A 26,160-nucleotide genomic window follows, 5' to 3' on the forward strand; every position below is an offset into this window, starting at 1 on the left:
AAATGATATCAAAAGGATCAAAGGGGCAGAAATGGAAAAAGAAAAGGTAAAACATATGCCCGTTTAGTTGGCATAGGGACCATAACGCCATCGCTTCCCATTCTCTTCGACCCACCACCGGGCCATAAATGCAGCTTCCTCAGCCCATGTTGCGGCATCGACGCCGTGCGATTTCTCAACGCTGTACAAGAAATTAACAAAGTCGAACCCGAGCAGGGTCTGCGCTCCCGTCGGGTCATTCATTAGATTCGTAAACTGCCACTCGACGTTGTCGATGATGGGCACGATGAGGTGCCAATCCGGCTGGCGGGTGTCGCGGATGCTCAGCATCGCGCGGCCTGGATTGACGACGGTAAATTGCCAGTTACCCTGGCCGGTTTCGTTGGAGGATGTGTGGACAGGCCGGATGAGCGATTGGCCTTCGTAGTTTTGGACCAAGTCGGAAGCGGCCTGTGTGTGCGACTTGGAAAGTGATCCTGTTTCGCGAAGGAGGTCAAGGATGGTAGGGAGGATTTGTGAGGAGATGACGGCATCGTTGACATCGATTGCTGGTAGTTTTGGATGTGAGAAGACCAGAGGAACACGTAGTGTGCCAATGTTGGGGTTGTAGTAAGGCGCCAAGATGTTGTTTTCGGGCATAGACACTCCGTGGTCACCGACAAAAACAACAAGAGTCTCGTCCGCAACACCCTCCTCATCCAGAATATTCATAATCTTGCCCAACCACCGGTCATCGTAGCCAATGGCATTGAGATAGTGAGAAATGTCGTCCAAACCATTCCCTAAAGGCGTATACTTCTCCTCGGCCGGGATTGCGAACGGATGGTGGCTCGTGCTGGTGAGATGTGTGACAAAGGCTCGCTCGTTATTCTTCTTGGCTTGGACAAAGGCATCTCGGATGTAGTCCTCGACAGCGACATCAGCCATACCGAAATAGTTGATATCTGGCAGATCCACGGGACCAAACTTGGCAAACCGGCTCTTGAGATATTCCTTGGAGACAAGATTTTCAGGAGCAATACCCATCTTGGATAGAAGAGGCACATATCTATCGTAATTTTTGGTGACGGATTGCATGAAGGTAGATTGCCACTTGAAAGACTTGAAGTCATTACTCCTCTCGCTGCCAAGATCCCTCTCATCGATTTTATTGAAGGCGTCAAAGACCTGGGGTAGGCACGGTTGATAAAAGTGGTGGAGGTACTCCAAATTGAAATCTGCCATTAGCGGCGTGAGGCCACACATTGTGCCAACGATGCTCTTGATAGTATAGGTAGCGGTGGTGAAGACGTTGTTAAAGTTGATGCCGCCGCGTCTTTTCTTAGTTTCGTGCTCGAACCCATCATCGTAGTCGCCGGTAATGAAGTTGGCATTAGATGTGAGGCCAGCCAGCATAGCTTGAGCCTCGTCAGGTAGAGTCTTGTTGCCAAACGAGTTAGCCAGGCGCTCCCAGATAAGCCCATCCTTCTTGATAGGGAAAACATCCTTTCGCGTGCTTTCGAGAAGGATGAGCATGACATGGCGAATCGGCACATCAGCAAGCTTTTCCTTGAGCGCCGGAAGAAGATCGTCGTTGAAGTTGGAAATCTTGAGAGGGTCTGCAGCAGCGTTGTAGTGCTTGTTGTTCTTATACCAGTCTCCAAATCCAGGCACATGTCTCTGAGGCAGCCAAGGCAAAGCAACAGGGTCGGTCAAAGCAGTGATGTTGTCCCAGGAGTGCCCAATGCTGGATCCATAGATGGGCTTTAGATGATCAAGACTGGGAGAGGAGAATGTGAAGTCGACGAAAGGGAGGAGGGCAGGTGTCCATGAAAGGAAATTCAAGGCACTTTCATTCGGGCGAATCAAAACCATGACAACATGTGTAAGGAGTGCCAAGCCGATGAAGAGGTACAGCAGCCGCTTCAGAACAACTGCGGATGTCTTGCTCTTCATGCCGCAGAATTCGTCGTCGTCCAGATCGTCGGATGTGCTGGCAAGCTCAACGTCAAGCTGAGGTATCTGAGAGTAGGTGGTGGGCGATGATCGACGCAAGGCGAAATTAACAGGCCACTTGAGAATATCAGTAGCCACGCCTGCGGCTACGTAGCAGATGTCTTGCAAGATGCAGGCGACAAAGAGAACGGTGAAGAGGACTAGGATTAATGATGCAAGGCCGGAGAGAAACATGGCAAAGGAGGAGGCATCGCCAGCCAAGCCAATGTTGCGCCAGTGGATCTCGGAGCCACAGACGGCAAAGAAGGTTACTGTCACAACCCCTACGGTGATGAGATATGTGATAATTACAGACGCCAGAGTCATTGTTGTAGTGCGCAACCACCCGGAGCCTTCCGTCAACCAGGGGTCTAGCAGCAGCCGGACAAGGATGAGCAGCACGACATCCTGCGCAAAGAATGAATACCCCCACCGCACCAGGTGAACCAGCGGCAGTGAAGACAGATGTGTGTAGATGTGAACGCCCTTGGCACTGAAGATGGCTACCGTTGCGACAGCAAAGGCAAACCGGCGATTGGCGAAGCGGGAGGCGAGATTGGCTATGAACCGTCGACGGGTCAAGCGCGAGGCAACGGCGTGTGCGAAACGGCGCGTCATGCCGAGGTGATGTATGGGAGAGGGGGAGGGGGAGGCATCGAGCCGTCTGCCAGCGGGCGACTCCATGGCGCCTGTCGTGAGGAATGTTCGTTTATCGTCGTCGCTCGAGTGGGAGGATGAAGGAGGCGAAAGCGAGGAGGCGAGGCGAGGACAAAGATGGTGCTCGTGGTAGGTGATGATTGATGAGCGAAGCGGAATGATTAGAGAGTCGCACAGCAGCTGGTCTTGGCGGACCGGCGCTGGTGTTTGAGGAAGCGACTCGAACAGGGCTGCTCGCAAGCTCCCATCAGGATGCTGAAAAGAGAAGAAGAAGAGAGGAAGAGAGGAAGCAAAAGAGAAGATGCTCAGGTGATGGTCGATAGGCGAGATTGTGCAAGCGAAAGCGGACAGGCGGCAAAAAAGAACGATGCTCTAGGAAAGCGCAGAAGAAGCCCAAAGGAGTGTAGGGCAGCTAATGCGGGTTGGATAAAAGGAGAGTCGAGGCGAGTGAATGATGGAGGAGAGACAAGAGTCGGCTGGATCGTGAGGCTCTGAGCCGGCCAGCAGTACGAGTAGCTGAACACTGAGAGATGGAGCTAGCACTAGGGGAAACGGGGCGCTGGCTTGGCCGGCGGCTGTCGCCTGTGGAGGGGGCAAGGCCGCTAAGGATGGGCCGCCGTTTAGTCGTTTAGTGGGATGCGCCCACTGGGCCGGGAAAATACAGTGGATGGCACGAGGTGTGGCGGGTGCTGGCTGGCGCGGGTGCTGTAGCCGCTGCAACGCGGTGAACTCGTATACTTGAGTAGATGGATGGATGAGACGCCCGATGATACTGATGATCGCATCTGTTGCCTTGATATCAGGCCTCAATGTCTCACTTTTGATGCGGGGGGCCAGACCTCTATCTTTTCAGCATCTCAGTTTAGGAACCCGCGGGACGCCTTTCCGAGAACTGCACCGCCTGTGCTGTAATACCTAAAACTGCGAAACTCCTCCCCCCACCGCTCAGCCTTCCACTAACCGTCCGTGGCTGGCTTCGAGAATCCCGACAGTTTTGATGGACATGGAGGCTGTCAGGGGGCGAGGCATCCAGGAGGCGGCGCAATTTGGCGTGCCGAGTGGGCTCAGATCGACGGACTCTGGACGGGCTGATTGGGCAGAGACACGACCAGGTCGCGTGCTTTTTCTGGTGCTTTTGCTGGATGGGCGGCCGAGGCTTTTGCTTTTGAGGATTGTGCCTTGTTTGCATGCACCTGGTTTATTTTTATATTGATGTTGTCAATAAAATACTAATTCCACCTCTGTTTGTCTCTGTGGCTTCAGGCTATCTTGTTTTACACACGACAAAAGGATCATCGCCTGACGTCAATTGAAAAGTGCCGACATGGACTGATGTGCACTGGGCGAAATAAGCAGATGCGCAGCTCTTTGGAATATCCTCACGCGATCGTCAAGATAACCTCGTGCGCACCAGAGGCCAAACTCTTACAAACTTCAACGTCTGCGATGCCGGTGAGAGAATGTCTGACACCAGTGGGATAAGCTTCCTCTTTTGGCTGCTGTGAGAGAACTGCCCATGCCTAGTTCCATAGTATTACTCAGGTATGACAGCTGGTGGATAGTCTGTCTAGTAATCAGTCCCAATCTCGCAATCTTTCCGGAGAGCATGCGGATGCGGATGCCCGTGATTATAATTGAAGCATCCCCAACACATAGTTAGATTCAGTACCCAGACAGCACAAGTCAGCCAAAGATGCCTTTCCTGGTAAGCGACGAGCAGACCGTTCTCACGTCTCGTGCTTACCGGTGTTGGAACTATTAACTAATATTCTGATGCACAAGCAAGGCAAATCAGTTGTACGGAGTGCAGCGACTAGCGTCTCATGCTAGTACCCAGTCTTGACACTCTTATGCGGATCTGAAATCTTGACACGGAGACGGAGTTGCTAACATGACCAGCTACAAAGACGTCAATACCATGGGTGCCAACGCAAACAGTGGTCAAATATGTATTTCTAGTCTTTTCTGATGCGTTTCATTTTATTACATTTGATTCTATTATTCGATTTTATCATCCTCTCGGTCAATCCAACCGAGACTTCGCACGTGGTGATGCGACAAACTGCTTCTCCATCCCCCGTCGCCCATCTCCGGCTCTTGCTGCGGGTCGGTGGAGTCCGGGTTGGGGTGCGAGATGACTTTACAATTTGCTTGTTCTCGTACTGTACTAGGTATTTACTCTGCTCGTAATATTGGATTGTCTCGCCAAAAGAAAGAGCGGTGGCGGCTTTCGCTTTCGAACCGAAGAGTTCGATAAAAGGGGCTGGCCATAGTCTCAAAACAGTGTATGAATACGGCTAGATGTAAGTCTAACCATCTCGTCTAGACAGTAGCACGGGACAGGCGAGTTGACAAGTACTTTTGCGGGAGAAGAAAAGGGGGGACCACTGCTACAAACCGCTTCACATGGATTAGATGTCCACATAACGGGAAGCAATGCCTGTTACTTTGGCCTCAGCTACCAGGCATCATTTTAGCGCCCGTCTTAGCTAGATCCCTTGACCAGCCGCTGTCTGAGGTTATTGCAGATTGAGTTGGAAGCCAAGCCCGATATTTTTGGAACACAGCGCGTGGCCTTCTTCCCAGTTGCTTTTTTATCCGCGTATCGAGAAAAAAGCCTTGCGGTTGCAGCATGCAATCTGCTTCTGGCAAACTACCGGGTACCGAGTGTGCTAATGAGTGCACAGGTGAGGTGTTTTTACGACTCCATCGCCACACGCACCCTTGGCTGATCAGTGCATTTTTGACGGTGGTGTTGCACGTACCAACGCCATTAAGGCTGCAAACACCCATATGTGTCAAAAGTCCCCCAACTGACTCGACAATTTGAGGCCTCAAATTTGCCAGGACTGTACAGTAAAATACGATACTCGTAAGCCCAGAGGCCTGACGTTCGTTCTCAGCATTTAGTTCCCCTCGTCCCCACGTATTCCGTCATTGTTGTCATTGCTGTGGTTCTGCTTCCCACTCCAATGGATGATCCCCGACGATCACAGCGCGCCCTTTTAAAGTGGCGAGAGTGGCACCAAGGTTCAAGTCGCGTCCAGGTCCAGCCTGCAGTGAACTGCTAGTGCTGCAAATATTGACCAGTAGGGCCGACAAAAGATTTCAATCAATCCAACAGCCAGCGTGCAGGTGCAGTCAATCAGTCGCATCAACTGCATCCGAACAAGAGGAGGATTTGGTGGAAATAGAGCATTGATTGTTTGGTGCCACTCGTATGGTTCTATCATCTAGCTAAGCCTCGCGCCCAGACACTAACACTGCCCGCGGCATGCCGCTCTGCGCCTCTGCTGAGTCTCGACCTCCCAGAGCTGCTGAAATACTACATATGTACTCTCAGTCATGTGGGACGGGACAATTGCTGCTCTGTACGTGAATAATGAATCCCAGCAGGCAGCTGAAGTTTCGTGGCGTCGTAGAATGCCTACGCCAGACAAGAAGCTGAGAAGAGCTGAATGGAGATGCCACCGAAGCGAGCCACGCATGGATGATACGCCTAGATTTTCTCTACACGGACCTACAGCTCTTCGCAGGATGCTATGTACCTCGGGCATCATGCCATGGAGCCGTTACTCACCCAGTTTTCACCCTGCAGCAACTGTGCGGCAACCGTGCACACTTTGTCTGCAACGCAGTCTGTACATCCCGAAGCAAAGCGAACCGCTGGAAAACATGAAGTTTCCCCACGCCGCTGTTTGAGCAGATGCGACATCGCGAAGATCCTAAACAGAACATTAGAAAGACGGCGGTAGGGTAGTCAACATATCGTGATTATGCACCTTGGAGAGTGATTCTTATGAGCGAGAATGATGGGCTAATTTGCTGTCCACGGGTGGCTATGTCTTGATCACACTAGTACCTATTCCTGCACATGTGATCTCACCAGCGGCTAATGTCGTAAGTACCAGACAGCCTGTATTTTATCTGGAGTGTCACATTACTGAGTGCTACAGCAGCGCCCGAAATGAGTGTCCGTTCCATTTGTTAATGTAAAGTTTCCATGTTCTCTCCGCACAGACCATTTTTGTGGCGCACTGTGGCTCATACCGTGCGCAGCTTCCAAGCAGGTCGTACCCTCAGCGAAGGCCATACTACGAGCCAAATCTTGAAACGCTTATTGGCGTCATTTTTCCCGGACATCAAATGATAGAGATGCCAGACGCGAAAAATTTAGGGTCCCAGGCCACCAAGCTGGGTACCAAACAGGGTTGTGCAGGCAGCCAGAAAATGCTGGAGCCTTAGAAAGAGTTGGTTGTGTCCAGCGCTTCCGCCGCGGCACATAAGATCAGCTGTGCTGTCCAACATACATGTGTATTTCTGTTATCCGATATTTCACTTCGCCATGTCAGCTAAGGCAACAAGACCTATTCCGACGCCGCACTGACTCTAACGCATTCGTTCTGGTCGTTTCAGGGCCTACGTAAAACTGCCCGGATTGTTTTCATTTGAACTGACTCCGGACAAATACCATCGCCACTTGAGTAGCAACAGATGTCAATCGCCGAGGGACAGTTTTTGCGGAACTGTTAGGCTTTAATTAGACGTGGAAGTTTTTAATCTCTACCCGGACGTAAAAACGCTTTTTTGCATCAGTGAGACATAGTAGTCTTGGTCGTGCGAGGGAAAGAGTCAGGCCAACTTCAATTTAACTCATTTCTTGGAATAATAATATTGAATACCTGAACTACTCTACAGAGCAGCTATTGGAAGAAACTCAATTCTCGGAAGTATTGGGTCATCTTTGAACACGAAGTATCGTCCGATAGTGGCTGTCGCAGGAGGTGGCCAGCCATTTTCTGCAAATACTACCCTTCACTCACCCCAGGACTAATACAAAGTCATATTAATCCCACGACACCGCCAAAAGGTAATGTGACGTCTGTTTTAAGCTCAACCAATAATTTCCCGTACCAACTTCTCAAGGTCGTCAATGCTCATTCCTGAAATCCCGAGCAGATTATTGCTAAGTTTCTCACTGAAATTACCTCCATATCCTGCGCCCCAGCACGCCCGGGCAATAAATCCGAGCGCTGAATTTCCGACTTCCTTCGGGTCGCTGCTTTTCAGCATTTCATAAGATTTTTCTTCAATCTCAGCAGTCGAGACAACATTCGTCGACCACTCTTTTCCATCGATGCGCTTTGCAATGTCAATGAGCTGATTCTGGGTAATAGCGATATCGTGGAAGTAGACATGTTTATTTCTTGTGGCTTCGAGATTTTGGATCACACCAACCACGGCCTTCCCAATGGTTGAAAGTCGAGTCGCGGAGAACAAAACATCGCCACCATCATATAGCGTAGCACTGTGGTCTTTTAGATTGACCATAAAGCCGATTTGGAGTTGCCAATCCAAGAAAGAGTTGTTATAACACATGGTATAGCTGAAGCCTGGGTTCTGAGCAGCTTTTCCCTCCAAGTACTCTTGGGTCTTGATTTTGTCCCCATAAAGCGGCAGCTTTCGGACGAGAGGGTTTGCTGAATCATTTCCAAACTCCGAAGGGATGAAACGAGAGACTTTCGCCTTCAGAGAAGCGTCAATCAGCTTTTTCTGCGTGCTAAACAGGTCTGCAAAGCCGAGAGTTGACAGAACCACGTCGACAGTTTGGAGTGCGGAGACGAGGTTGTCGTGCGAGTTGTAATCTACCTCCTGAACCTTTAATAGGCTTTCCGATCCGGCTGGTACGGAGACCTTGTGAGCACTCCCTACTCTTGTTAAGACCGTAGTCTGGAGCGAGGCCGCAAGAAGTGCTTGCAGGATCACTGGGCCGAGGTTGCCCGTAGCGCCGACAAGAGCGATATGTAGTGAAGGCATATTGTCGGCAGGTGCACCAAGGTTTGAAAGAAAGTGGCAGAGTGATATTGTAACCGTTCAGAAAACTAGCCAAGAGAGTGATGATCCTGAGGTCAATGATGTTCAGAGACAGAAATTGCGGCCCTTAAATACTAGTTGACGCCGCCTCCAACGCAACTGTGCAATTCGGTATCTCGCAGTCCAGGAGCGAAATAACGAATCAGAGCAATAGTGTCCTGTGGTAGTAGGCACTACATTCTGGCGGCAGATGAGAATCTCGGACATTGGATAATAAAAGGCTTTCTGTTTACAAATCACGACAAAGCCAAAGTCTTGAAAATCTCCACGCCAGTCGGGCGACTCGGGCGACTGGATGAAAGCTAGTGTGTTCATAGCTCATTCCTCACAAAAATCAAAGCCAAGGAGTCAGCTTGGCGGTTTGAAACTTCGAATTGCCCCGAAAGTTGATGTCGAAAGGTGGTTGCTGATAGAAATCTGTATGTATATCATGCGTCATGTGGGCTTGGCTATCGATGAAAGTAAATACCTCTTCAGGAAGGTGGAGTCATCGGCCGCGGAGTCCTGTTCGGAGAAAGAAGCATGTGCCCCACCTTGGGCATTTGTAATATCGTTGGTCTGGTCTCTTAGTAACAGGTACTGCATCATTTTGAGGGTCTTAGTGACTGGTGAACACCAGAAGACAATGCCCTAATACAAGGTCTAGTTGGAATTTTGTTTATTATAAAGTCCCCAAAGCTCCCATAATCATCATATTCGAAAATCATGCTTGAAGATCACTTCTCTTTCCATCTACTAGATACCAATCACCGGAGTACCAACAATGGCGTCCCGCTTCCCTTCAGCTAGCGAAGATGTTTCACCACTGGCACAACCGCTGCGCTTCGAGTTTAGCCAGAGGATCGCATCTAATCGATTCTTGAAAGCCTCAATGACCGAGAAGCTCAGTTCCTGGGATCCTCAGAAGAAAGAGGCTCGGGGAATTCCCTCAACAGAGATACACAACGTGTACCAGCGATGGGGAGAAGGTGGCCTCGGGCATATCTTGACTGGCAATATTATGTTGGCATATGACCAGCTTGAAGCACCTGGCAACCTCATCATTCCTACGGATGCTCCATTCGAGGGACCGCGTTTTGAGGCCTTCGTCAAGCTCGCTTCTGTTGCACGGGCACATGGTAGCCTTATTACTGGGCAGGTCACACACCCAGGACGACAAGTCGAACGAAGAATCCAGCCTGACCCCGTCTCTGCCAGTGATGTTCAACTCCAGGGTAAAGTTTTTGGACTTGAGTTTGCCAAACCTCATCCTGCTTCTCAGGCAGAGATAAACGAGATTGTGCGCAGTTTCAGCTTTGCAGCACAGTACCTACACCGAGCCGGCTTTGACGGTATTGAGCTGCAAGGTGCTCACGGGTACTTGCTTTCGCAGTTTCTCTCGCGAACGACCAACCTCCGGACAGATGCATATGGTGGTAGCCTGAGGAACCGCGCCCGTCTCATCATGGAGATTGCCCAAGCTATTAGGGCAAATACACCCTCAGACTTCATTTTGGGAATTAAAATCAACAGTGTGGAGTTTCAGTCAGGTGGATTTACAGTGAAAGAAGCAAGAGAGCTCTGCCACATGCTCGAAGAGGCAACCTTTGACTTTGTTGAACTCAGTGGCGGCACATACCAGGCAATGGCTTTCAAGCACGAACGTGAGTCAACAAGAAAACGAGAAGCGTTCTTCCTTGAGTTTGCGGCCATGATTGTGCCTGCACTGCACAAGACAAAAACGTACGTTACCGGAGGTTTCAGGACCATCCGTGGGATGCTAGATGCTTTGAAAACAGTTGATGGTGTCGGCCTTGGTCGGGTGGTTGCACAGGAATTTAGTCTGAGTAAAGACATGCTGAATGGTGCCATCACTGGTGCCATTGACCCAAAGGTAGATCAAGACGACTTCGCTTTGGCCAATATCATTGCAGGCAGCCAAATCCGGCAAGTGGGCAAAGGGCAAGATCCGATTGATATGAGCCGAGAAGAAAATGTGCAAACATTTCTCGGGGCGATGAGCACCTGGGCTCAACAGATGGCAGGGGATGCCCAGACAATGAATTTGTACGGCTATGTTGACTTGGACTTGTAGATAGAAACTTAACAAGCTGAAAGGTGCAAAACTCTCTGTGTTCTGCTGTGTGTTAATCATCTATGAAAGAGGGAAAAACTAGCTGCAAACAGCAGCAAACAGAAAGCAGGCTTGACCTAGGAGAGTAGTCACACAGATCCACATGACAACTCAACACCTCCCCCCAAGCCCAACTAATCATCCAAACAAGGCCATCACAACTTCAAATCCCTCGAAATTTATAATTCACATATTCCAAAATACTCCCTCGTTTCTAAGATCCATACGTCTCCTTCGTTTCTAGGTCTCTTGTTTCCAGATTTCAGCTTTGTTTTTAAGCATCTTCACTTATTTCTTATGTTTCTGGGTCTCTCGTTTCCGGGCTATCTTCGTCGATAAGCATCTTCCCTCGTTTCTTATGTTTCTGGGTCCCCTTTTTTAAGCTGTCTCCTCCGTTTCTGGGTATCTTTAGTTTCTTTTTGCCTTCCTGGCGTTAACTGAGGTAATAACTTAGCTGTTTGGGTTAGCCCTTGTAGCTAGTTATTGTTATTGTTAACGAGACTGTTAACTAGATCGTCAGCGAAGCCGTTGGCTAGGCCATTAGTAAGGCCGTCGGCAAGGCCTCTTTTCTTTTTCTTCCTTATCTTGCGTAATAAAACGCAAGGGCTCATAACCTAACAAGCTAAAAGGTGCAAAACTCTCTGTGTTATGCTATACTAATAATCTATAAAAGAGTAAAAAACTAGCTGCAAACAGCAGTAAACAGAAAGTAGTAGGCTTAACCTAGGAGAGTGGTCACACAGATCCACGTCACACAGATCCACGTGACAACTCAACAAAAATGACTCCTTATGATTCTGTTTAGAAGCACTCTAACGCATGTTAAACCTGGTTTAGATCCTGATAATTCGCCCAGTGTCTCTTCCAGGCAGCGAGAGACTTCTCATCCCATAGATATCGCTTGACTATCCTCTCAACATCAATCCAACCACCAATCCACCTCTCCTGGAGTACTAAATCCATCATTAATTGACGAGCACGCTGCTTAAGAGTTGCACCAGCCGTAATCGATATCTCGGTACCAACAAGCGTTGCCCAGACCCTCAATTCACGGTAGCACAACGTCCCTCCCTTGCTAAAAGATGGCATCTGGCTCGCCAGCATCGCCAGCCTGTTGATACGAGCTACTTCAGGGAACATCTGCATTTGTGCCGTGCGCCGTGTGAGGAATGCAACTGTGCCCAAACAGGCCAGTTGTTCCACCGCACTCTGCGACCGGTTAGCCAACAGACGAGCTCCCTTGATTCCCTTAGTTTGGCGTTCCGCAGACTGAGTAATGTCGTCGTACTGTTGAGACTGCTCTCCAAGAAGGAAGATAAAATCAGCGCTGAGATTCCCCGAGATAGCCAAGTCGCGGAAGCCCTCTGGTAAGGTATCAATCGCGGACTTTAACGACCGATCGAGCTGGATAACTGGCTGAGGGTATCGAAGTGCCATCGTCGCTGTAACAGAAGTGCCATCAGCCTGCTTATTGCTGGATAGTTGAAGACTTTCTTGAGTAATGTCATGCTTGAGACTAGATGCCATTTCTGTGCCCTCAACCAGCCCCACCGCCTGCATAACATAGAGGTCTTTCAAGCAACCACTCGCAACCTGACCCCTTAGCTGCATCATCCGAAGCAACCCAAGGCAATGAGCTTTAAATTCAGATTCATAACCGAATCTTGCTGCTCCTTCCATCAAGTAGAAAGTCGCCAGGATTGTCTCGTTCGCTGTCCAAGTTGCGACCTTGTCTTCTGCCTGTGGTGATATCTTGGCTTGCAGTGCCTTCAGCGCTCGCGCCTTGTGCCACAACATGGTGGTGCTAGGTGTGATTTTGTCTTCCAGCGTAGTGATACGTACGCCATGTGTGAAGGCGGCCACTGAGTCAAATAGCGCCATATCACCACAGACCATTTGCACCCAGCAGCGAACGAATGGGTTGGCACCAGGACCCCAATGCGTCAAACGAGCGGCAAGATAGTGGATATCTGCCAATTTTTTTTTTAGTAACTGGTGTAGTAGAATATACATGTAGCCTTGGGACAACATCTGAGACAGGGTAGAACGTACGGAAATCGAGAACATCAAAGACCTTTTCTCGATGCTCAGTCGGATACGCTGGAACGAAACATTCTATTACCGGCCGCAGTAATATAATGCTATTTCCAATATTAGAGCCTGGGGACTCGGGAGCTTCCGGCCCAGCATTATGTTCTATAGAGTGTCGGTCGTCTTCATTACTCGAATGAAGAAACTGTGACCCCCGGATGACAAGCCGACCCTGTGCCTCTACCGAGGGGACTAGTGACTGCGGAAGTAGCCTATTTTCGCTTCCGTTGGGGGTTTGCTGTGCTCGTCTTGCAGGAGCCGAACGGTTTCGGAAGTGTTTTCCAATGTACGCAGACACTGCTTGGCGCTGCGTGCGGTTTGGCCGGGGATCAGAGGGGTCATAGTTTATAAAAATGCGCCGTTGCCTTTCGTCCATTGTGGTACTGGAGGTTTCACCTAATACAAATGGCAAATAAATCGTAACGCCCACTCTGACTTACACTTGTACAGCAGCGCCCGAAATACATGATAACTCTGTGCTAGAGGGTTGAAATCTAGGAGAGCCCAGGTACAGCAGAACTGTGTCCTAAGAGCTCCGTCCATTTTTGGATAAAGTGCCACATTATCTTATCAGCTGACTCGCAGTATGGCAGAAGCAGTGACCGCCATAAGACAGTAGTACATGATGATGGGAGGATATTAGCACTGTACCAGCCACAGCTTTGCAAAGTGGTCTGCGGCACTTATTCTTTCTAACGTTATGTCCTACAGATATTGAGCTCGCCTGTCGCAATTTTGCGCCATCATTTCCCACATCTACAGCTGGCACATGCAAGGAACCTGTTGTAACCTGGAAATTAAGTGCAACATGTGGCGGTAGTTGCCGAGGCCGTGTAAGATATCGTGCCAGATGCCGCCGCCATATACGCGCGAGGTACGGCTCTCAATACAACCTGTATTTATACGCAGATGTTTATCAAATATGATGACTTGCTTCAATGTGTTCGAGATGACCGGTGCACAATTCCAGCTTTGAAGTACATGCGTCCTTATCAAGTGCATCGCCCCATTCTCGATATTGGGCACTCGTATTATCAGATTAATTCATTTTACAGCCATGTAGTTCCGAGACTCCCGCTCCCGGGCAGCTATCTCAAGTATACAACAACCTCAATTATCCAGACGAGGCTGAGCAGCTCAGCCTTAGCAGTTCTACTCCGCATCGCGCTATTTACATGCTCCTAGGCATCCATCACCGAAGAAAAATCCATAGGATTAAATTCTGTACATCTTTATTCATTCATCATGTAGTAACTGTTTTTATCTTATGCACTCTAAACACTGTCATTTGAAAGCTCAAGAGGGATGAATTACAAGTATAGTCCCTTGTCCGCCTCATCTCGCGGTACTTTTTCTATCCGACTGTTGCATCTTATGCCAACGTGTGATTCGCCGGCGGACGGCTTCTTGAGCTGTCACCTGGTGGAAACAAAGATCGTCGATCGCAGCCTCGACACATCCGTACACAATAAAAGAGAACAGGCACATGTAAAATACCAGGCCTTATCATATACTTGGGGGTTGCCGGAATTTACACACTCGCTAAACGTCATACACAACAGTGACGATAATGATACCCTCACCTCTCCAAATTCTTCCAGCAGCGAAATTCGCATTACTGAAAACTTGTACGCTGCGCTACACTGCTTGAGAAAGCAGACCGAGACGCTCGTCCTGTGGGTAGACGCCGTCTGCATCGATCAGAACAACATAGTAGAACGCAACAGCCAAGTTGCCAATTTCCCAAAGACTTATGCTGGAGCTACAAGTGTCCTTGTTTGGCTAGGGCCTGACGACGTTCTGAATCATGGAAGGCTATGTCTTAATTTCTTCGCCGACCTTGCTGCTCTCATCCTCAAAGACCCGAAAAATGAGAGTGGGAATGACCAGTGGTCTTGGAGGAAGAGGTTCAGAATTAATCAGGCTGTATCCGCTTTTCTCGGTGACGATGAATCGCAGCCTCGGGCTATTACCTCGTTGCTTCAGAGATCATGGTTTAAACGGCGATGGATTATCCAAGAGGTGGTATTGGCCAACGATGTCTGGGTGCATTACGGTGCAACGAGTATACATTGGAATGCCTTTGAGTTGGCCTTGGTCGAATGGTTTGAGAATGACAAGGGCGGGTTTAGCGACGATCACCGTACAATTCTGCGGACAATGTCGCGAATTAGAAACGCAGATGCAATGCTGAAACGGCAGACACCACTCGATACTCTCGTGGAGTTTGACAGCTTTGAATGCTCCAATCCCAGGGATCGATTATACGCGTTATACGGCGTTATGCAACACTGGTTCCCAAACTCTGCAGGCATGCAGGTCCTCGTTGAAAATATTAACTACGGGCTACCTATTAGCGACATCTTCACTGACTTTGCTATTCTCATGATGAAGCTGAGGGACGACTTTCCTCTTGATAGCAATTACAACTCCACCACTCACGTACTACAACTTGCTGCAGCTATGCGCCCAGCACTGCAAAGAGAGGTAGCAAGTCAAGATACAGGAGTTCCATCATGGGTACCAGATTGGACTGGAACAATGCGCCACAAACCGCTCCACCACTCTCCAGAAAGCAGTGATGCTTCACGAGGGATACCTAAACAACATTTCCAAATTATGAACCTCAAAAATAACAGACGCGCTCTTGTTGCTGTTGGCCTAGTGTATGACGTTATTAAGGCTGTCATCCCACTGGACATTCTACCTCTCACTGGAGCTGTTCACAAGGCTAAACATGCCCTGAATAACTTTCTTTGTTCGATTGCAACAAGTTTCGACCAAATAGGCTTCTTTTCTTCTGGCTGTACCGACATCTACGGTCCCACCGGCCAGCACATTATCAGCGCCATCGCTGTGAGTTTGGTGGCCAATTGGGAACATACTCCTGCCAACTCTTATTTTGCGCAAGACGCTCGCTTTCCAACTCAGTTCTTGGAGCAACTACGTTCCTCGAGGCATCATTTGCCCGAGATTTTACACAAGTGGCCCGCATACGTTGAACTCGTCGCTATTACTATGCGAGGACGCAGCTTGATGCTCACGGAGTCAGGATACATTGGCATATGTGATACAAATGTTCGGGCAGGCGATGTAGTGTGTATTCTAAGCGATACACGCATTCCGTTTATTCTCAGGCCAAAGAGCCTCGATTCTAAGGTAACAGAGAAGAATTGTTCATCTTTGATTGATGAAAGAATACCTACAGAGGATTCTTTTGAGCTACTAGGAGATGCGTATGTCCACGCTCTAATGAATGGGGAAGCGGCACAGATTTTAGGGAAAAGGCTCAAGACTTCGCTTCGGAAACTATATATACTATGAAATATCAAATGACCAAATATTACTTACATCGCTCAGTGAGTGACCGCTCATGAAACATTCTCTAAAGCTTAATAGCATGTAAACTAATAGTGCCATTCTTTACCACCTATATCCTCTCGGACTTTGTAATGACTCTCTGCGACTTCTAGAGCATCCAAGTCTATCTCACTAATGAGACAGCCTTCCCTCTCAGCTCCCAGTTTCCCAAGTGATCCTAGCACCGGCAACGCAACTTGGCTATGACCCCAAGCGTTGCAAAACGCAACGGCACATGTGTTCTCGTAAGCTCTAGCAACAGTAACGCTATCCAAGAACACAGCTTCCGAGTCCGCGTTTAGAGCCAGAAGCCTCGGATTGACCTTTTTAATGTGCCAGTATGCAGGAATAACGACAATCTTGGCACCATCCGCAGCTAATTGTCTCAAGGCTTCTGGAAAGGCGAGATCCCAGCATATAAGCAGACCGACTCGCACGATATGGCCACCGGGGAGCGGAACATCAAACGCCTTGTGCGGCGTTCGCCTATCAGCAGTCAAAACGCCGCGCTCGACATGCCACAAATTTTTCTTTTGGTATGTTCCTAGAATATCTCCAGAAGTCGCAGCGATGAAGTATGTCTTGTTGTGTAGCTCCACTATGGGATCACCTGCTTGTACGTCTTGCTCTAGATGAGAAGTAGCAACGGCATCCGATGGCTGGATAGTAACAGGTTCAACAATGGTCCCTGGAACGATGTGAATATTTAACTCTCTAGCTAGCTTTTGATACTGCGAAAGATACTGCGTGGAAGCTGCACAGGCTGTAGCAAACGAAGGGTCCTCTGGAACCCATGATGCGAGGTGATATTCTGGCAATACAACGAGATGACTTCCTTGTGAGGCAGCGGATCGGATTTCTGAAACTGCTTTGTCAAAGTTTTCTTGCACACAAAGGGGCTATTTGGATATATCGAAACGTCAGTTTGGATGTTTTGAGAAAAGGTAGCGAGGCCGACCAACCTTGGCCTGAAACTGAATAAGTGCAACTTTTAATATCGGTGCCATTTGAGAAGCTTTTGTAAGATGACTGTAATTACCTTGGAGAAAGAAGAAATGCTTAAAAAGAACCTCGAAACCGAATGGTTCTTATTAAACAGGGACGAGACTGGATTAAGCCTGGCCAAAACTTCAATGCCTTCGCCACTATCACGCCTGAGCTGCGCCTCCCATCTCTGTGGGTCTGTATGCAGTATCCAATATCACTATTGCGAGAAAGAATTGAAGATGTGGCAGCAGCCTAATGACGGGCACAAATTAAGCACGCGGTGTGGCTACACGTGTATATCCATTTTGTTCGCTGATTCCATTTATGATGAAGCTAGAATCAGCTGACAACCATGTTGGAAGACCTAGCGACAGAAAGAGAAATGAAGTCTGAACCTGATCATTGATGTTTGTCTTTTAGCTATTATATTGCGGCCTATCACCAGTATAGAAACTAGAATGAATTCGCATCGACGCAATTCGCCCTTCATCTGCATGTAGTTTTGTGAATGAGGGGGCATATTCGAACCAAGGACAGCCTTCAGAAATGCCTCGCGAGCCTTTGTTAGGCAACCACCCGTTAAATGCCACAAGCCTTACACCTCCAACTTATATGGCGTATCTGCTATTCTTGCACAGCGCGTTATTTATGTTGGCGAAGTATCGTGTAAAAAGCGCCTGATCCCGGTCCAAAATATGGCTGCAACTTGTCAATCTCCTCGGAAAAGGCTGCCGTTTGGGTCCCATCTTCGTGCAACTGGATTCAGTCAGCAACTAGGCCTACCCAAATGTGGTAATCATGCACCCGAATTTTGCTACCTCAATGCTATCCCATCCGAGATAATAAACTCCGAGTCTTCGGTGGGACTTGGGAATTGTTTCCGGGCCAGGGCTGCTGCAAGATACACCCGCGGTTTCGTTGGAGTTAAGAGCGTATGTCCAATAGCCGCCTGTAAATCCTGGAATCTGGTAAGTATCGGAATACGTTTTATGCATTGATTTCTGTAGAGCCTCGTCTTCTAATGGGGCATCATCTCTCAGTCGGATACAAGCCTAATACGCGTTTCATAAGCAAGGTTCTCCAGAGTGCAGCATAAAATGCAAAATACAAATAAAAATGAAGGTAGAAAAAATAAACATAAGAGCATATGAATGATAAGACAAGGTAAGACAATAGACACATACAAATTCGCAAATTGGAGCGTCAAGCGCCTTGGTCAAATGTTCCAATTGAGCTTCAGTGAATTCGAACTCCAAAGATGTTGCATCTGTAATACCAGTGCTAATTAATCCTTCGGCCACAGCGCTTCGGTCTTGTCGCTCGTTAGGCCAATCTGGTCCCCCCCGCCAGTCAGAATTAAGTCGTTATAGACGTATCTAACAAGAGCAATACTTACGAATGACCCAACAAGCCTCATGGCGCTTTCTAGGTAGACTCAAGACTCTGGTCGGCGTAGTGTAGCCATAGTATTGGGATGCTGCGCCCGCTGCAGCAATTTGCTGGCGAAGCTTCAGGAATGCTGCCGATGATATGGTGGAACCGGCCGGGAAAGTAAAGCGTAGTACTTGGGACAGCATTTTGCAAAGATCTAGTGATGTGTTGGAAGCTTGAGTTGACTCTCAAATCCAGTGGCTGAGATCGCTACTTATAAGAGACGGATGGCAGGGTTCATGGAGCTTCTCTTGGCAGAAGCCTTATTAGTGTGGTGAGGTTGGCGATTTATTAGTGTCAGCAGCTCCAACATGCGCATTGTCAACGAAGTAGAGTTTTCACGAAGCCATGTACACGTACATCGTACAACCGTCTTAAAAGTCACACAGTAAGACTTGGCCTTTGTTTCCAAGAGTGAACGTGATACAAAGCCCTCGTTATTGATTTAATTCGACACCCACAACAACTAAGCCAAAATAGTGCATCAGCTTGGCTGACCAGCGAGTGAATCTGCCGGTGTTCTGTAAGCTGGATGCTATCAAGTCTGCACCCTGCGGAATTCCGCCTGTTGTATACCAAAAATGCGTGAAGTCTTGAGAGTAATAAGCCGCAAAGCTTTAACCTCGTGATGTCTCTGAAGGAGAAGCAAGGTATCATGGATCAAAGGCTTCTTAAAGAGCACGGAAATAAGCTTATTCTTTTGTCGAGATCTTTTCTAGTGAGCGCGCGCTTTCCTAATAGGGATGAGTCTCCTTGCGCTCGTTCCGTTCTACCACAAGGCATAAGAGTCTCCAGGTGCAGTACAGAAATCCATGGCAGCCATGTTTCTGAACCCCCTTGAGAACTTCCAACTTGCGTGACAAATTGTTAAGCCGGAGTTTGCCGATACTCTTAATTGGTCTAGATTCTAGCAGATATACAAGTTCTACACGACCCTTCTTTATTCCTTCGAACCCTCGACATTGTCCTTTGCGAAGAAATCTGCAATGGAAGCTCGAGCTATATCAAGGTCAAGTACGCTCTGGACCTCATCATCAATGATATTAAAAAATTCGGGAGCATTCCACTTTGGTTCCCAACCAATGGCGTATTTCTTGTCTGCAGTACCCTGTGGACTACTATCCTGTTAGATCTAACCGCTTCTTCAGCTGGAGAATTCCACTGACCTTGAACTGAACGCGACCTGCACGTATGGTGATGGAAACCCGAGAGCCTTTTCAGCAAGTTCTACGCTTGGCCAAACAGCCGGTATCGGCTCCTTCGCTAAACCGCGGGCATGAAGAGACTTGGCCAGGCCTTCTGATATTTCCCACCAGCTTAAATAATGAGTCGCCGCGAAATAATATCCCTTTTCACCACTCTGGGGAGGCTTTCCTTGGATGATGAGGTCGATGAGCAGAAGATAGTAGTCTACTACATCAGATATATGCGCTGCCGGCCACCGCTATGAGATTGTCAGTATAAAGTATTTTGATGGTTGTTGGTTTACTTCTTACGCCTTCATAGTCGAATTTGTATACCATCTTCTGCGCAATGAACGCTCGAATGAGGCCAGGCACCTGAACGGACAGCTTCTTGTACGGGCCAGTACCTCGACCATCTACCAATTCGGGTATGGACTGTCAACAAATCCATTGTAAATGACTTGCTAGGCTCATAGAACTCACAAACAAGTGGCGGAAATACAATGAAGGATGTTACGTTTAATTTCTGAGCGAATTCCGTTATTGCGACGCTCACCTAGCATGCTGGTTAGAATGATGTGAATGTAGTGCTGATGCAGATATGTCTCCTTACCCGCGTCACGGGGAATGCATCATGTTCTGGCACTTTTTTCTCAAGTTCGAAAACAGGGTCAGTGTCCTTTACTGGGCCATGAGGCCAGCCTGTTTCTTTGCTAAAGGCGCCCATTCCAGCCGTCTGAGCTCAATGAGAATTTGTCATCTTCATAATGGCTTTAACACTCAAGACAGGGGGATTCTCTCACGTGAATAAAATATGTGTCTTTCCCGGTAGTTTGGCGTCTCTTCTGTAAAGCCGAGATCAAAGGGTATGCCAGGTTAGGATCCAGTGAACTTGCACAATGAATAATAATATCGACTGGGGGGTATTACGTTAAACAAAGGCCACCGGTTGGATGTGTAAGGGCGCTTTACCATTTTTCTCAAGCACAATCCCGGTTATCTTGTCCTCATCTAGCAAAGAACACTGTACGGCATTTACACCCAGAGAAGTGAAGTGTCCCACTTGTTCCTCAGAACGAACGAGAACATGGATGTTTTCTGGTCTAAACTTGACACTCTCACTAGAAAGAAGCCCAACAACAAGAGACCCTCCACTAACGTTTTTTTGTTAGTCAATTACATAAAGCAAGATGTTGTGGGTTAAAAACATGCATATATCCGGCTGCGCCAGTGATCAAGATATTCCACGCCATGGCAACTTGCGAGTATGAGAAATGGTTTTCCGGAGGTGTTATTTAACTGAGTAGTTAACTTACTTGAATCTCAATCCAATGCAAGAAATTCGTAATATTTATAAGCGAGTACTCATATTGCTGATCATATAAACATCCTGCTGCTATCCATTGATTTATAACACAAACTCTCCGTAGTATGACGAACCCATAAGGCCTTGGCTTCGTAGAGAATCGTGATTGGCCGGCAAGGCTAATACAACGTGGGGCCCGGAAACCCGCGCATCTCCGGACCAGACTTAATCTTTGTTCCTCTCCTTTCCCAAGCCTCAAGTCGCGACAACCACATCAGTTTCTTACCGCAAAATAATCGCGTAAAAAAAGAGTCCATATTATCTCAAGCATGGAAACCCGCGGGTGTGCGGCAGCGCGGTCACGCAAACAGCCCGCAATTCCTCGGCGATCCGTAAGTGATCAAGGTTCACAAAGCGCTCCAATCAAAGGTGCTGACTTGTACAACAATTCAGTGTGACCAGTGTCGGAGCCGAAAGGTATGCAAATCTAAATGCAAGCTAACGGAAGAACGATTGCTGATATTGATTCGCTTAATGCCAGGTTGCATGCGATAGAGGATCCCCCTGCTCCAGCTGTGACAACGCGAAAATTCGCTGCACACACACGACCGTTGTGTCAAGAGCAAAGGAAGCAGGCCAGAGGGTTATCATATCAGCCAAGTAGTGAGTTATCAGAACTCAGTTCGACAGATATTCGGAATCGTTCTAACACGGCCTCAATTGGTTTCCCCCTGTAAAGTGAGAGAAAGTTTGATGAAATATCTGGAGGCATTGACGAGATCAAAAAGCTGCTGCAAGAACGTAGCTCTGATCTGCGAGAGCATCAGTCTCATCACAGAGCAGATTCGGATAGCCCCCTGATTCAAGATACAATAGAGAGCGGACGGAAATCTCCTTGTCCATTCACAGGAGGGTCATCATTCACGGCTCATTCACTTGAAGCTAAACGATTCGTGGATAGTATAGCAGCGCAGACTACACTTGATTCGGATCTTGAGAGAGATGACCTTCTAGCATGCCTGCGAGATCTATTGCGCCACAAAAACGATGAAATTGTGGTTCACCAAATCTCATTCTCAGATCAGCCGCATCCAACGTCTACCTGCAGCAAGGCGAAGAGCTTGCCACCACTGGAGGCTGCCGTGTTCATTCTCAAATGGGCAAAAGGTACGATGCATATTTGCTCTCGGCTTACTTTCCTCCAAGAACTCATTAGTTGGCAGAAAATCATTCGAACTACATTGTAACACGGTTGTCGCATATTTTACCTCTTGAAAGACTGGTTGAAATCTGCCAAAAGGTTTACTTTTCCGTCAATGGGTATACTGAAGTCGAATTTATTCTCACCAACGGTACTTTTTACTGGCTTTATGCGGAATACGCAATCCTATCCAAGCAGTCCAAATTTCATGAGTATAGCAGACAATGCTGCGAAAACTTTCAAGGCGCGTTCTCTCGCCTTCCATTTCTATTACCTGCCTCTATGGAAGTCATTGCAGCGCTAGCCATGGGTGTAAGTGCCTGCATATGGGATAAATTTCACATCTGCATATCAATGGGAGACTCGAGATAGGCTACAGGAGCTAATTCGTTGAACAGTCTCTGCATGCAATTGAACTCTGTAAAGACGTTCTCGCCTGGACATTCTCGTCTTCAGCTTCACACCTATGCCAGACGCTAGGTTTTCATCAGGATTCATTTCTTGAAACTGACGGAGAAGACATCAAAAAGGCTAAGCAGCGGCTTTTCTTTACTATATACCGAATAGACAAAAGCTTGTCGCTGCGGCTCGGACGATCATCCAATATCCAAGAGTACAACGTGTCATTAGCATGCGAATCTATGGACATGAGGTGGAATAAATCTGCCAATATTCAAGGTAGGGTCTACGACGAGCTATACAGCTCATTTGGTCTGTCACGATCATATTCAGACCGTCTGCATAGCGTTAAATCTCTGTCTGGTGAACTGCAGATGTTGATTGATGTAAGAAAACCTGAAGTCAACTGTGTTAGCTATGGACTATCTGCTAACAACGTCAAGGGGTTCGATAATACCCTCAGTTCTCATTGTACGGATGTATTGCTCAAAGCACACCTTGCCGCTGAGCAAGTTGAACTTCTCTCGGTGCTCACACTTATCCACAGAGCCGTTCTTACACCTGACTCTTGTATTTCCCCAGACTGCTTCGAGGCTGCGAGCAAAGCAATGGATGCCCATCAACATGCTATAGCAGCACTACAGGCCTGCACTAATGAACCTACCTCTGTGGCAAGGTACATCAATCGGTAAGTCATTCCCTTCTAGACTCATAATGACGTGCTGCTTATAGTTGAAGTATCATTTTGAACATGCCATTCGTGCCCTTCATTGTTCTCTTTCGTCAATGCATCGAGGCTTCTAATCCTGTTGATCTCGCCCGTCTTGGTGACTTTGTCACATCGCTGCAGCCTCTGGAGTTCTCTTCAAAGTCAGCCAGGCGTCGCCAAGTACTGTTTCAACTACTCCATAAGCTCGCACAGCTATATGTTGAATCCGGTTCCAGCCCAAGAGTATGGAACCAAAGTTTTACTGATGACGAATTTAACCATTACTTGAACATCTTGGGATTCACAACGACCGTATCCTCGTTTGACCAAGAGTTTATGCCGACAATTACAAATGAATTCACCAGTGAAATGACGTCTTAGTCAATCATTGCGTGTATGTATACCAGGTTCCTGGGATACTACTATATTAGGCTTACCTTTCTGCTATATTTGCTATGTCCTTCTAGCGCTTGCTACTGCAGCTATACTTCTCTAGTATATACTGTTATAGCTCAGTAGAATATTCCTTTAATGTCTAATATTATCGTCGTCTTCAATAGGATACGTACTTGTTAAATATCTGACTCAGGATGCTAAGAGGTGGTCACTCCGATAAAATATGGCACATCAGTGTCAGTCAGCGGTAATCACGTTACAGAAAAACTTGAGAACAATTTTGCAAAACCTATATATTGTCTAGATTTTGGTGGCCATGAATGTACAAGCTGTAATCATAAACATAAATGAGACTTAGATACAACTTCCAATCCAAATATATATACCGGAATGAAGAAAATATATACAATGTTGAAGCGAAGGGGCTTACTCAGAAGCCAAAAAGAAGGAATGCAAGCGTCGCCCTCCCTCTATATCCAGACTTCAAGAGCAAAAGGGGTATAGATCTCTATAGATGATCCGGATAACCCTTTACTGGCAAGAAGACCACCACTCCGACTCAACGACACACTTGAAGGGAGCCTGGCACTGGGTAGGACCAGTGTATCCATCACCACCGCACTGACCCCACTGGGGAACAGAGCCACCGTTACCACCGGAGGGGGGAGCAGAGGAGGTAGGTCCGCTGGCGGCAGTGGAAGTTCGGGTGACAGTTGCCAGGGTGGTAGAAGGAGGGGGAGGGGGAGGAGTAGAAGCCGAGCCCCCCAGATCAGCAACGATCTTGGCCAGGTATCCGGTGTTAGAGAAGAGCTGAGCCATATCCCACAGCATCACACCACCGAAGCTAGAAGTGCCCTTGGCAAGGCTGATAGCTCCAGACAGCTGAGAGTCGGTAGGGAAGGATCCAGCGTTGGCACCACCGACGTTGGCGGGAGTACCAATGAGAACCTTGGCGTTCTTGTTGGCGCTGACAGTCTTGGCCCAGTTGTCCCAAGTAGCCCAGTTGAAGTCGGCAGGGTAGTGAGAGACACCACATCCGTTGTTGTAGAACTGTACATTAACCCAATCGAAGGCCACTTCTCCATCGAGGAAACTCTCGTCCGAGATATCGGGGTAGGGGCACTGGGGGGCAGCAGAGAGCCAGAACTTCTTGGAGGTGGCGGCATCCATCAAGCTCTTCAGCTCAGCGGCGAAGGGCTCCATGTTGTTCTCGATAGGATCCTCAAGATCAAAGTCGAAACCGTCAACGACGGCGTTACCGAAAGGTCGAGGAGTGCTGTTGCCGCTCTGGACAGGGCCGTACATGGCCCACATCTCCTGGGCAGCCGACACGGCAGCGGACGAGGAGCTGAAGCCACTCTCGGTGTAAGTGGAGCCAAACAGACTCATCATGATGGTCTTTCCATAGGTCTGCTGGCACTCGACGATGTCGGCCGCAACCTGGGGGCAGTTAAGCAGGTTGGGAGCCTGAGGGAAAGCGGTACAGTTGTTGCCAACATTGGCAAGGTTGAGGTTGAGGTTGGTGATGCCAACCATGAAGGAAATGTTGATGACGTCGACATCAGGGGCGTTCTGGCAGTAGTATGAGAGCCTGTTTTGGCCAACGCTGCCGGAATTCTGACCCCAGTAGACCACGATGTTGTCGTTGCTGTTTTGATTCCAGCCAGCCTGCGCAGCAGGGAGAAGAGACAAAAGCCCGAGGGCAGCAGTGAAAGAAAGAGAAGGCATGTTGACTAGTTCGTCGAAATATTTAATGAATGTAAAAGTAAGGAATGACTAGGAAGGACCGGAGACAGCTCTGGATTGGCTTGTCGTGATGATGGATTGGGGAAGACGAGAGCAGATCGAAGTCTTTATATCAGTTAGATAGGCAACCGTCGAAATGTTTCAAGTCAATGCCATAGTCTTTGCAACAGGACCAATGAGGCAGCTAGACTCAGGCTTACACAGGTAGCATCGTGCCAGAAGATTATGGTAGGTGCTATGCTAATTGACATAACCCACCCAGGCGGCTCCAGCTCGCAGTCTGACATGGTTACATGAATGGGCAGTTGGTTGGACGACTGAAACATTCCGCACTATCTTTGTGCTGTACAATCACGGCAGCGACTGCGATAGGGATTAGCTCGACAAACCCACCGGCAGTCCTGATGATGTGGACTGTAGATGGCATATCTCACTGCGATTAGTAGGATATTGATGCAACGTTATGCTCTAATACTGCCAGGGTCAAGATGATTTAACGTCTAATGCGGAAGGTTGAGAGTAGCAAAAGCGGTTAGAGAACGTCACCCATCACACGCATGTCAATATGCAGGAACCAGTTCCAATAAATGCATCTGCATCTGTGATTGACCTCATGGTGCATTTAGACGACCTGCCTGCTGAAAGCTGTTTACTTTCGTGAGAGAAAAAAAGATCTTTTCACCTAATTTTTAGGGGTTTTTTTTTTTTTTTGTTCCTCTTCCTTAGTAAGAG

At 48.1% G+C, this 26,160-nt stretch overlaps 10 protein-coding genes across 10 annotated transcripts; 3 read left to right on the forward strand and 7 right to left on the reverse strand.

Annotated features, from left to right (window-relative positions):
- Positions 1 to 63: 63 nt before the first annotated feature.
- M431DRAFT_487404 (hypothetical protein) lies at positions 64 to 3,636 on the reverse strand (the record flags this gene model as incomplete). The annotated part of the gene is made up of 3 exons (XM_024916476.1): positions 64 to 2,886; positions 3,142 to 3,472; positions 3,593 to 3,636. The coding sequence occupies 3 exons, from the start codon at positions 3,634 to 3,636 to the stop codon at positions 64 to 66; spliced, it is 3,198 nt and encodes a 1,065-aa protein (XP_024768356.1).
- Positions 3,637 to 7,524: 3,888 nt separating this feature from the next.
- M431DRAFT_99410 (hypothetical protein) lies at positions 7,525 to 8,448 on the reverse strand (the record flags this gene model as incomplete). Its single annotated transcript, XM_024925148.1, has 1 exon — positions 7,525 to 8,448. One exon carries the CDS (start codon positions 8,446 to 8,448, stop codon positions 7,525 to 7,527), a length of 924 nt encoding a protein of 307 aa, XP_024768357.1.
- Positions 8,449 to 9,268: 820 nt separating this feature from the next.
- M431DRAFT_487406 (hypothetical protein) lies at positions 9,269 to 10,579 on the forward strand (the record flags this gene model as incomplete). Its single annotated transcript, XM_024916477.1, has 1 exon — positions 9,269 to 10,579. The coding sequence occupies one exon, from the start codon at positions 9,269 to 9,271 to the stop codon at positions 10,577 to 10,579; it is 1,311 nt and encodes a 436-aa protein (XP_024768358.1).
- An 861-nt stretch (positions 10,580 to 11,440) lies between these two features.
- Positions 11,441 to 13,085, reverse strand: M431DRAFT_10637 (hypothetical protein; the record flags this gene model as incomplete). Its single annotated transcript, XM_024911612.1, has 2 exons — positions 11,441 to 12,588; positions 12,671 to 13,085. 2 exons carry the CDS (start codon positions 13,083 to 13,085, stop codon positions 11,441 to 11,443), a joined length of 1,563 nt encoding a protein of 520 aa, XP_024768359.1.
- An 838-nt stretch (positions 13,086 to 13,923) lies between these two features.
- Positions 13,924 to 16,043, forward strand: M431DRAFT_513478 (hypothetical protein). The gene has a single exon (XM_024920029.1). The coding sequence runs from the start codon at positions 14,015 to 14,017 to the stop codon at positions 16,031 to 16,033; it is 2,019 nt and encodes a 672-aa protein (XP_024768360.1). The 5' UTR covers positions 13,924 to 14,014; the 3' UTR covers positions 16,034 to 16,043.
- On the reverse strand, positions 15,994 to 17,081 carry M431DRAFT_155037 (hypothetical protein). Its single transcript, XM_024912920.1, has 2 exons — positions 17,032 to 17,081; positions 15,994 to 16,968 (listed from the first exon to the last, which is right to left on the reverse strand). Exons 1-2 carry the CDS (start codon positions 17,074 to 17,076, stop codon positions 16,117 to 16,119), a joined length of 897 nt encoding a protein of 298 aa, XP_024768361.1. The 5' UTR covers positions 17,077 to 17,081; the 3' UTR covers positions 15,994 to 16,116.
- A 364-nt stretch (positions 17,082 to 17,445) lies between these two features.
- On the reverse strand, positions 17,446 to 18,693 carry M431DRAFT_155041 (hypothetical protein). Its single transcript, XM_024912921.1, has 4 exons — positions 18,453 to 18,693; positions 18,241 to 18,389; positions 17,875 to 18,108; positions 17,446 to 17,812 (listed from the first exon to the last, which is right to left on the reverse strand). The coding sequence occupies exons 1-4, from the start codon at positions 18,631 to 18,633 to the stop codon at positions 17,699 to 17,701; spliced, it is 678 nt and encodes a 225-aa protein (XP_024768362.1). The 5' UTR covers positions 18,634 to 18,693; the 3' UTR covers positions 17,446 to 17,698.
- Positions 18,694 to 19,427: 734 nt separating this feature from the next.
- M431DRAFT_99303 (hypothetical protein) lies at positions 19,428 to 20,924 on the reverse strand (the record flags this gene model as incomplete). Its single annotated transcript, XM_024925134.1, has 8 exons — positions 19,428 to 19,602; positions 19,654 to 19,931; positions 19,984 to 20,087; positions 20,155 to 20,227; positions 20,285 to 20,407; positions 20,475 to 20,587; positions 20,644 to 20,740; positions 20,880 to 20,924. The coding sequence occupies 8 exons, from the start codon at positions 20,922 to 20,924 to the stop codon at positions 19,428 to 19,430; spliced, it is 1,008 nt and encodes a 335-aa protein (XP_024768363.1).
- Positions 20,925 to 21,243: 319 nt separating this feature from the next.
- Positions 21,244 to 23,667, forward strand: M431DRAFT_21119 (hypothetical protein; the record flags this gene model as incomplete). The annotated part of the gene is made up of 8 exons (XM_024913450.1): positions 21,244 to 21,369; positions 21,431 to 21,454; positions 21,519 to 21,640; positions 21,717 to 22,144; positions 22,201 to 22,490; positions 22,577 to 22,963; positions 23,021 to 23,265; positions 23,316 to 23,667. Exons 1-8 carry the CDS (start codon positions 21,307 to 21,309, stop codon positions 23,665 to 23,667), a joined length of 1,911 nt encoding a protein of 636 aa, XP_024768364.1. The 5' UTR covers positions 21,244 to 21,306.
- Positions 23,668 to 24,213: 546 nt separating this feature from the next.
- Positions 24,214 to 25,410, reverse strand: M431DRAFT_500888 (carbohydrate-binding module family 1 protein; the record flags this gene model as incomplete). The annotated part of the gene is made up of 1 exon (XM_024917959.1): positions 24,214 to 25,410. One exon carries the CDS (start codon positions 25,408 to 25,410, stop codon positions 24,214 to 24,216), a length of 1,197 nt encoding a protein of 398 aa, XP_024768365.1.
- Positions 25,411 to 26,160: the final 750 nt, after the last annotated feature.

Source organism: Trichoderma harzianum, assembly GCF_003025095.1.
Source record: "Trichoderma harzianum CBS 226.95 unplaced genomic scaffold M431scaffold_23, whole genome shotgun sequence".
Lineage (NCBI taxonomy): Eukaryota > Fungi > Ascomycota > Sordariomycetes > Hypocreales > Hypocreaceae > Trichoderma > Trichoderma harzianum.

Coding starts and splice junctions, on each gene's coding strand:
- M431DRAFT_513478 (XM_024920029.1), top strand. CDS start 14,015: ATGAATTACAAGTATAGTCCCTTGTCCGCCTCATCTCGCGGTACTTTT.
- M431DRAFT_155037 (XM_024912920.1), bottom strand. CDS start 17,076: ATGGCACCGATATTAAAAGTTGCACTTATTCAGTTTCAGGCCAAG. Junction 16,969..17,031: donor TTATTCAGTTTCAGGCCAAG/GTTGGTCGGCCT, acceptor ATATCCAAATAG/CCCCTTTGTGTGCAAGAAAA.
- M431DRAFT_155041 (XM_024912921.1), bottom strand. CDS start 18,633: ATGCTGTCCCAAGTACTACGCTTTACTTTCCCGGCCGGTTCCACCATA. Junction 18,109..18,240: donor ACGCTCCAATTTGCGAATTT/GTATGTGTCTAT, acceptor AACGCGTATTAG/GCTTGTATCCGACTGAGAGA. Junction 17,813..17,874: donor TCGGATGGGATAGCATTGAG/GTAGCAAAATTC, acceptor GACTGAATCCAG/TTGCACGAAGATGGGACCCA.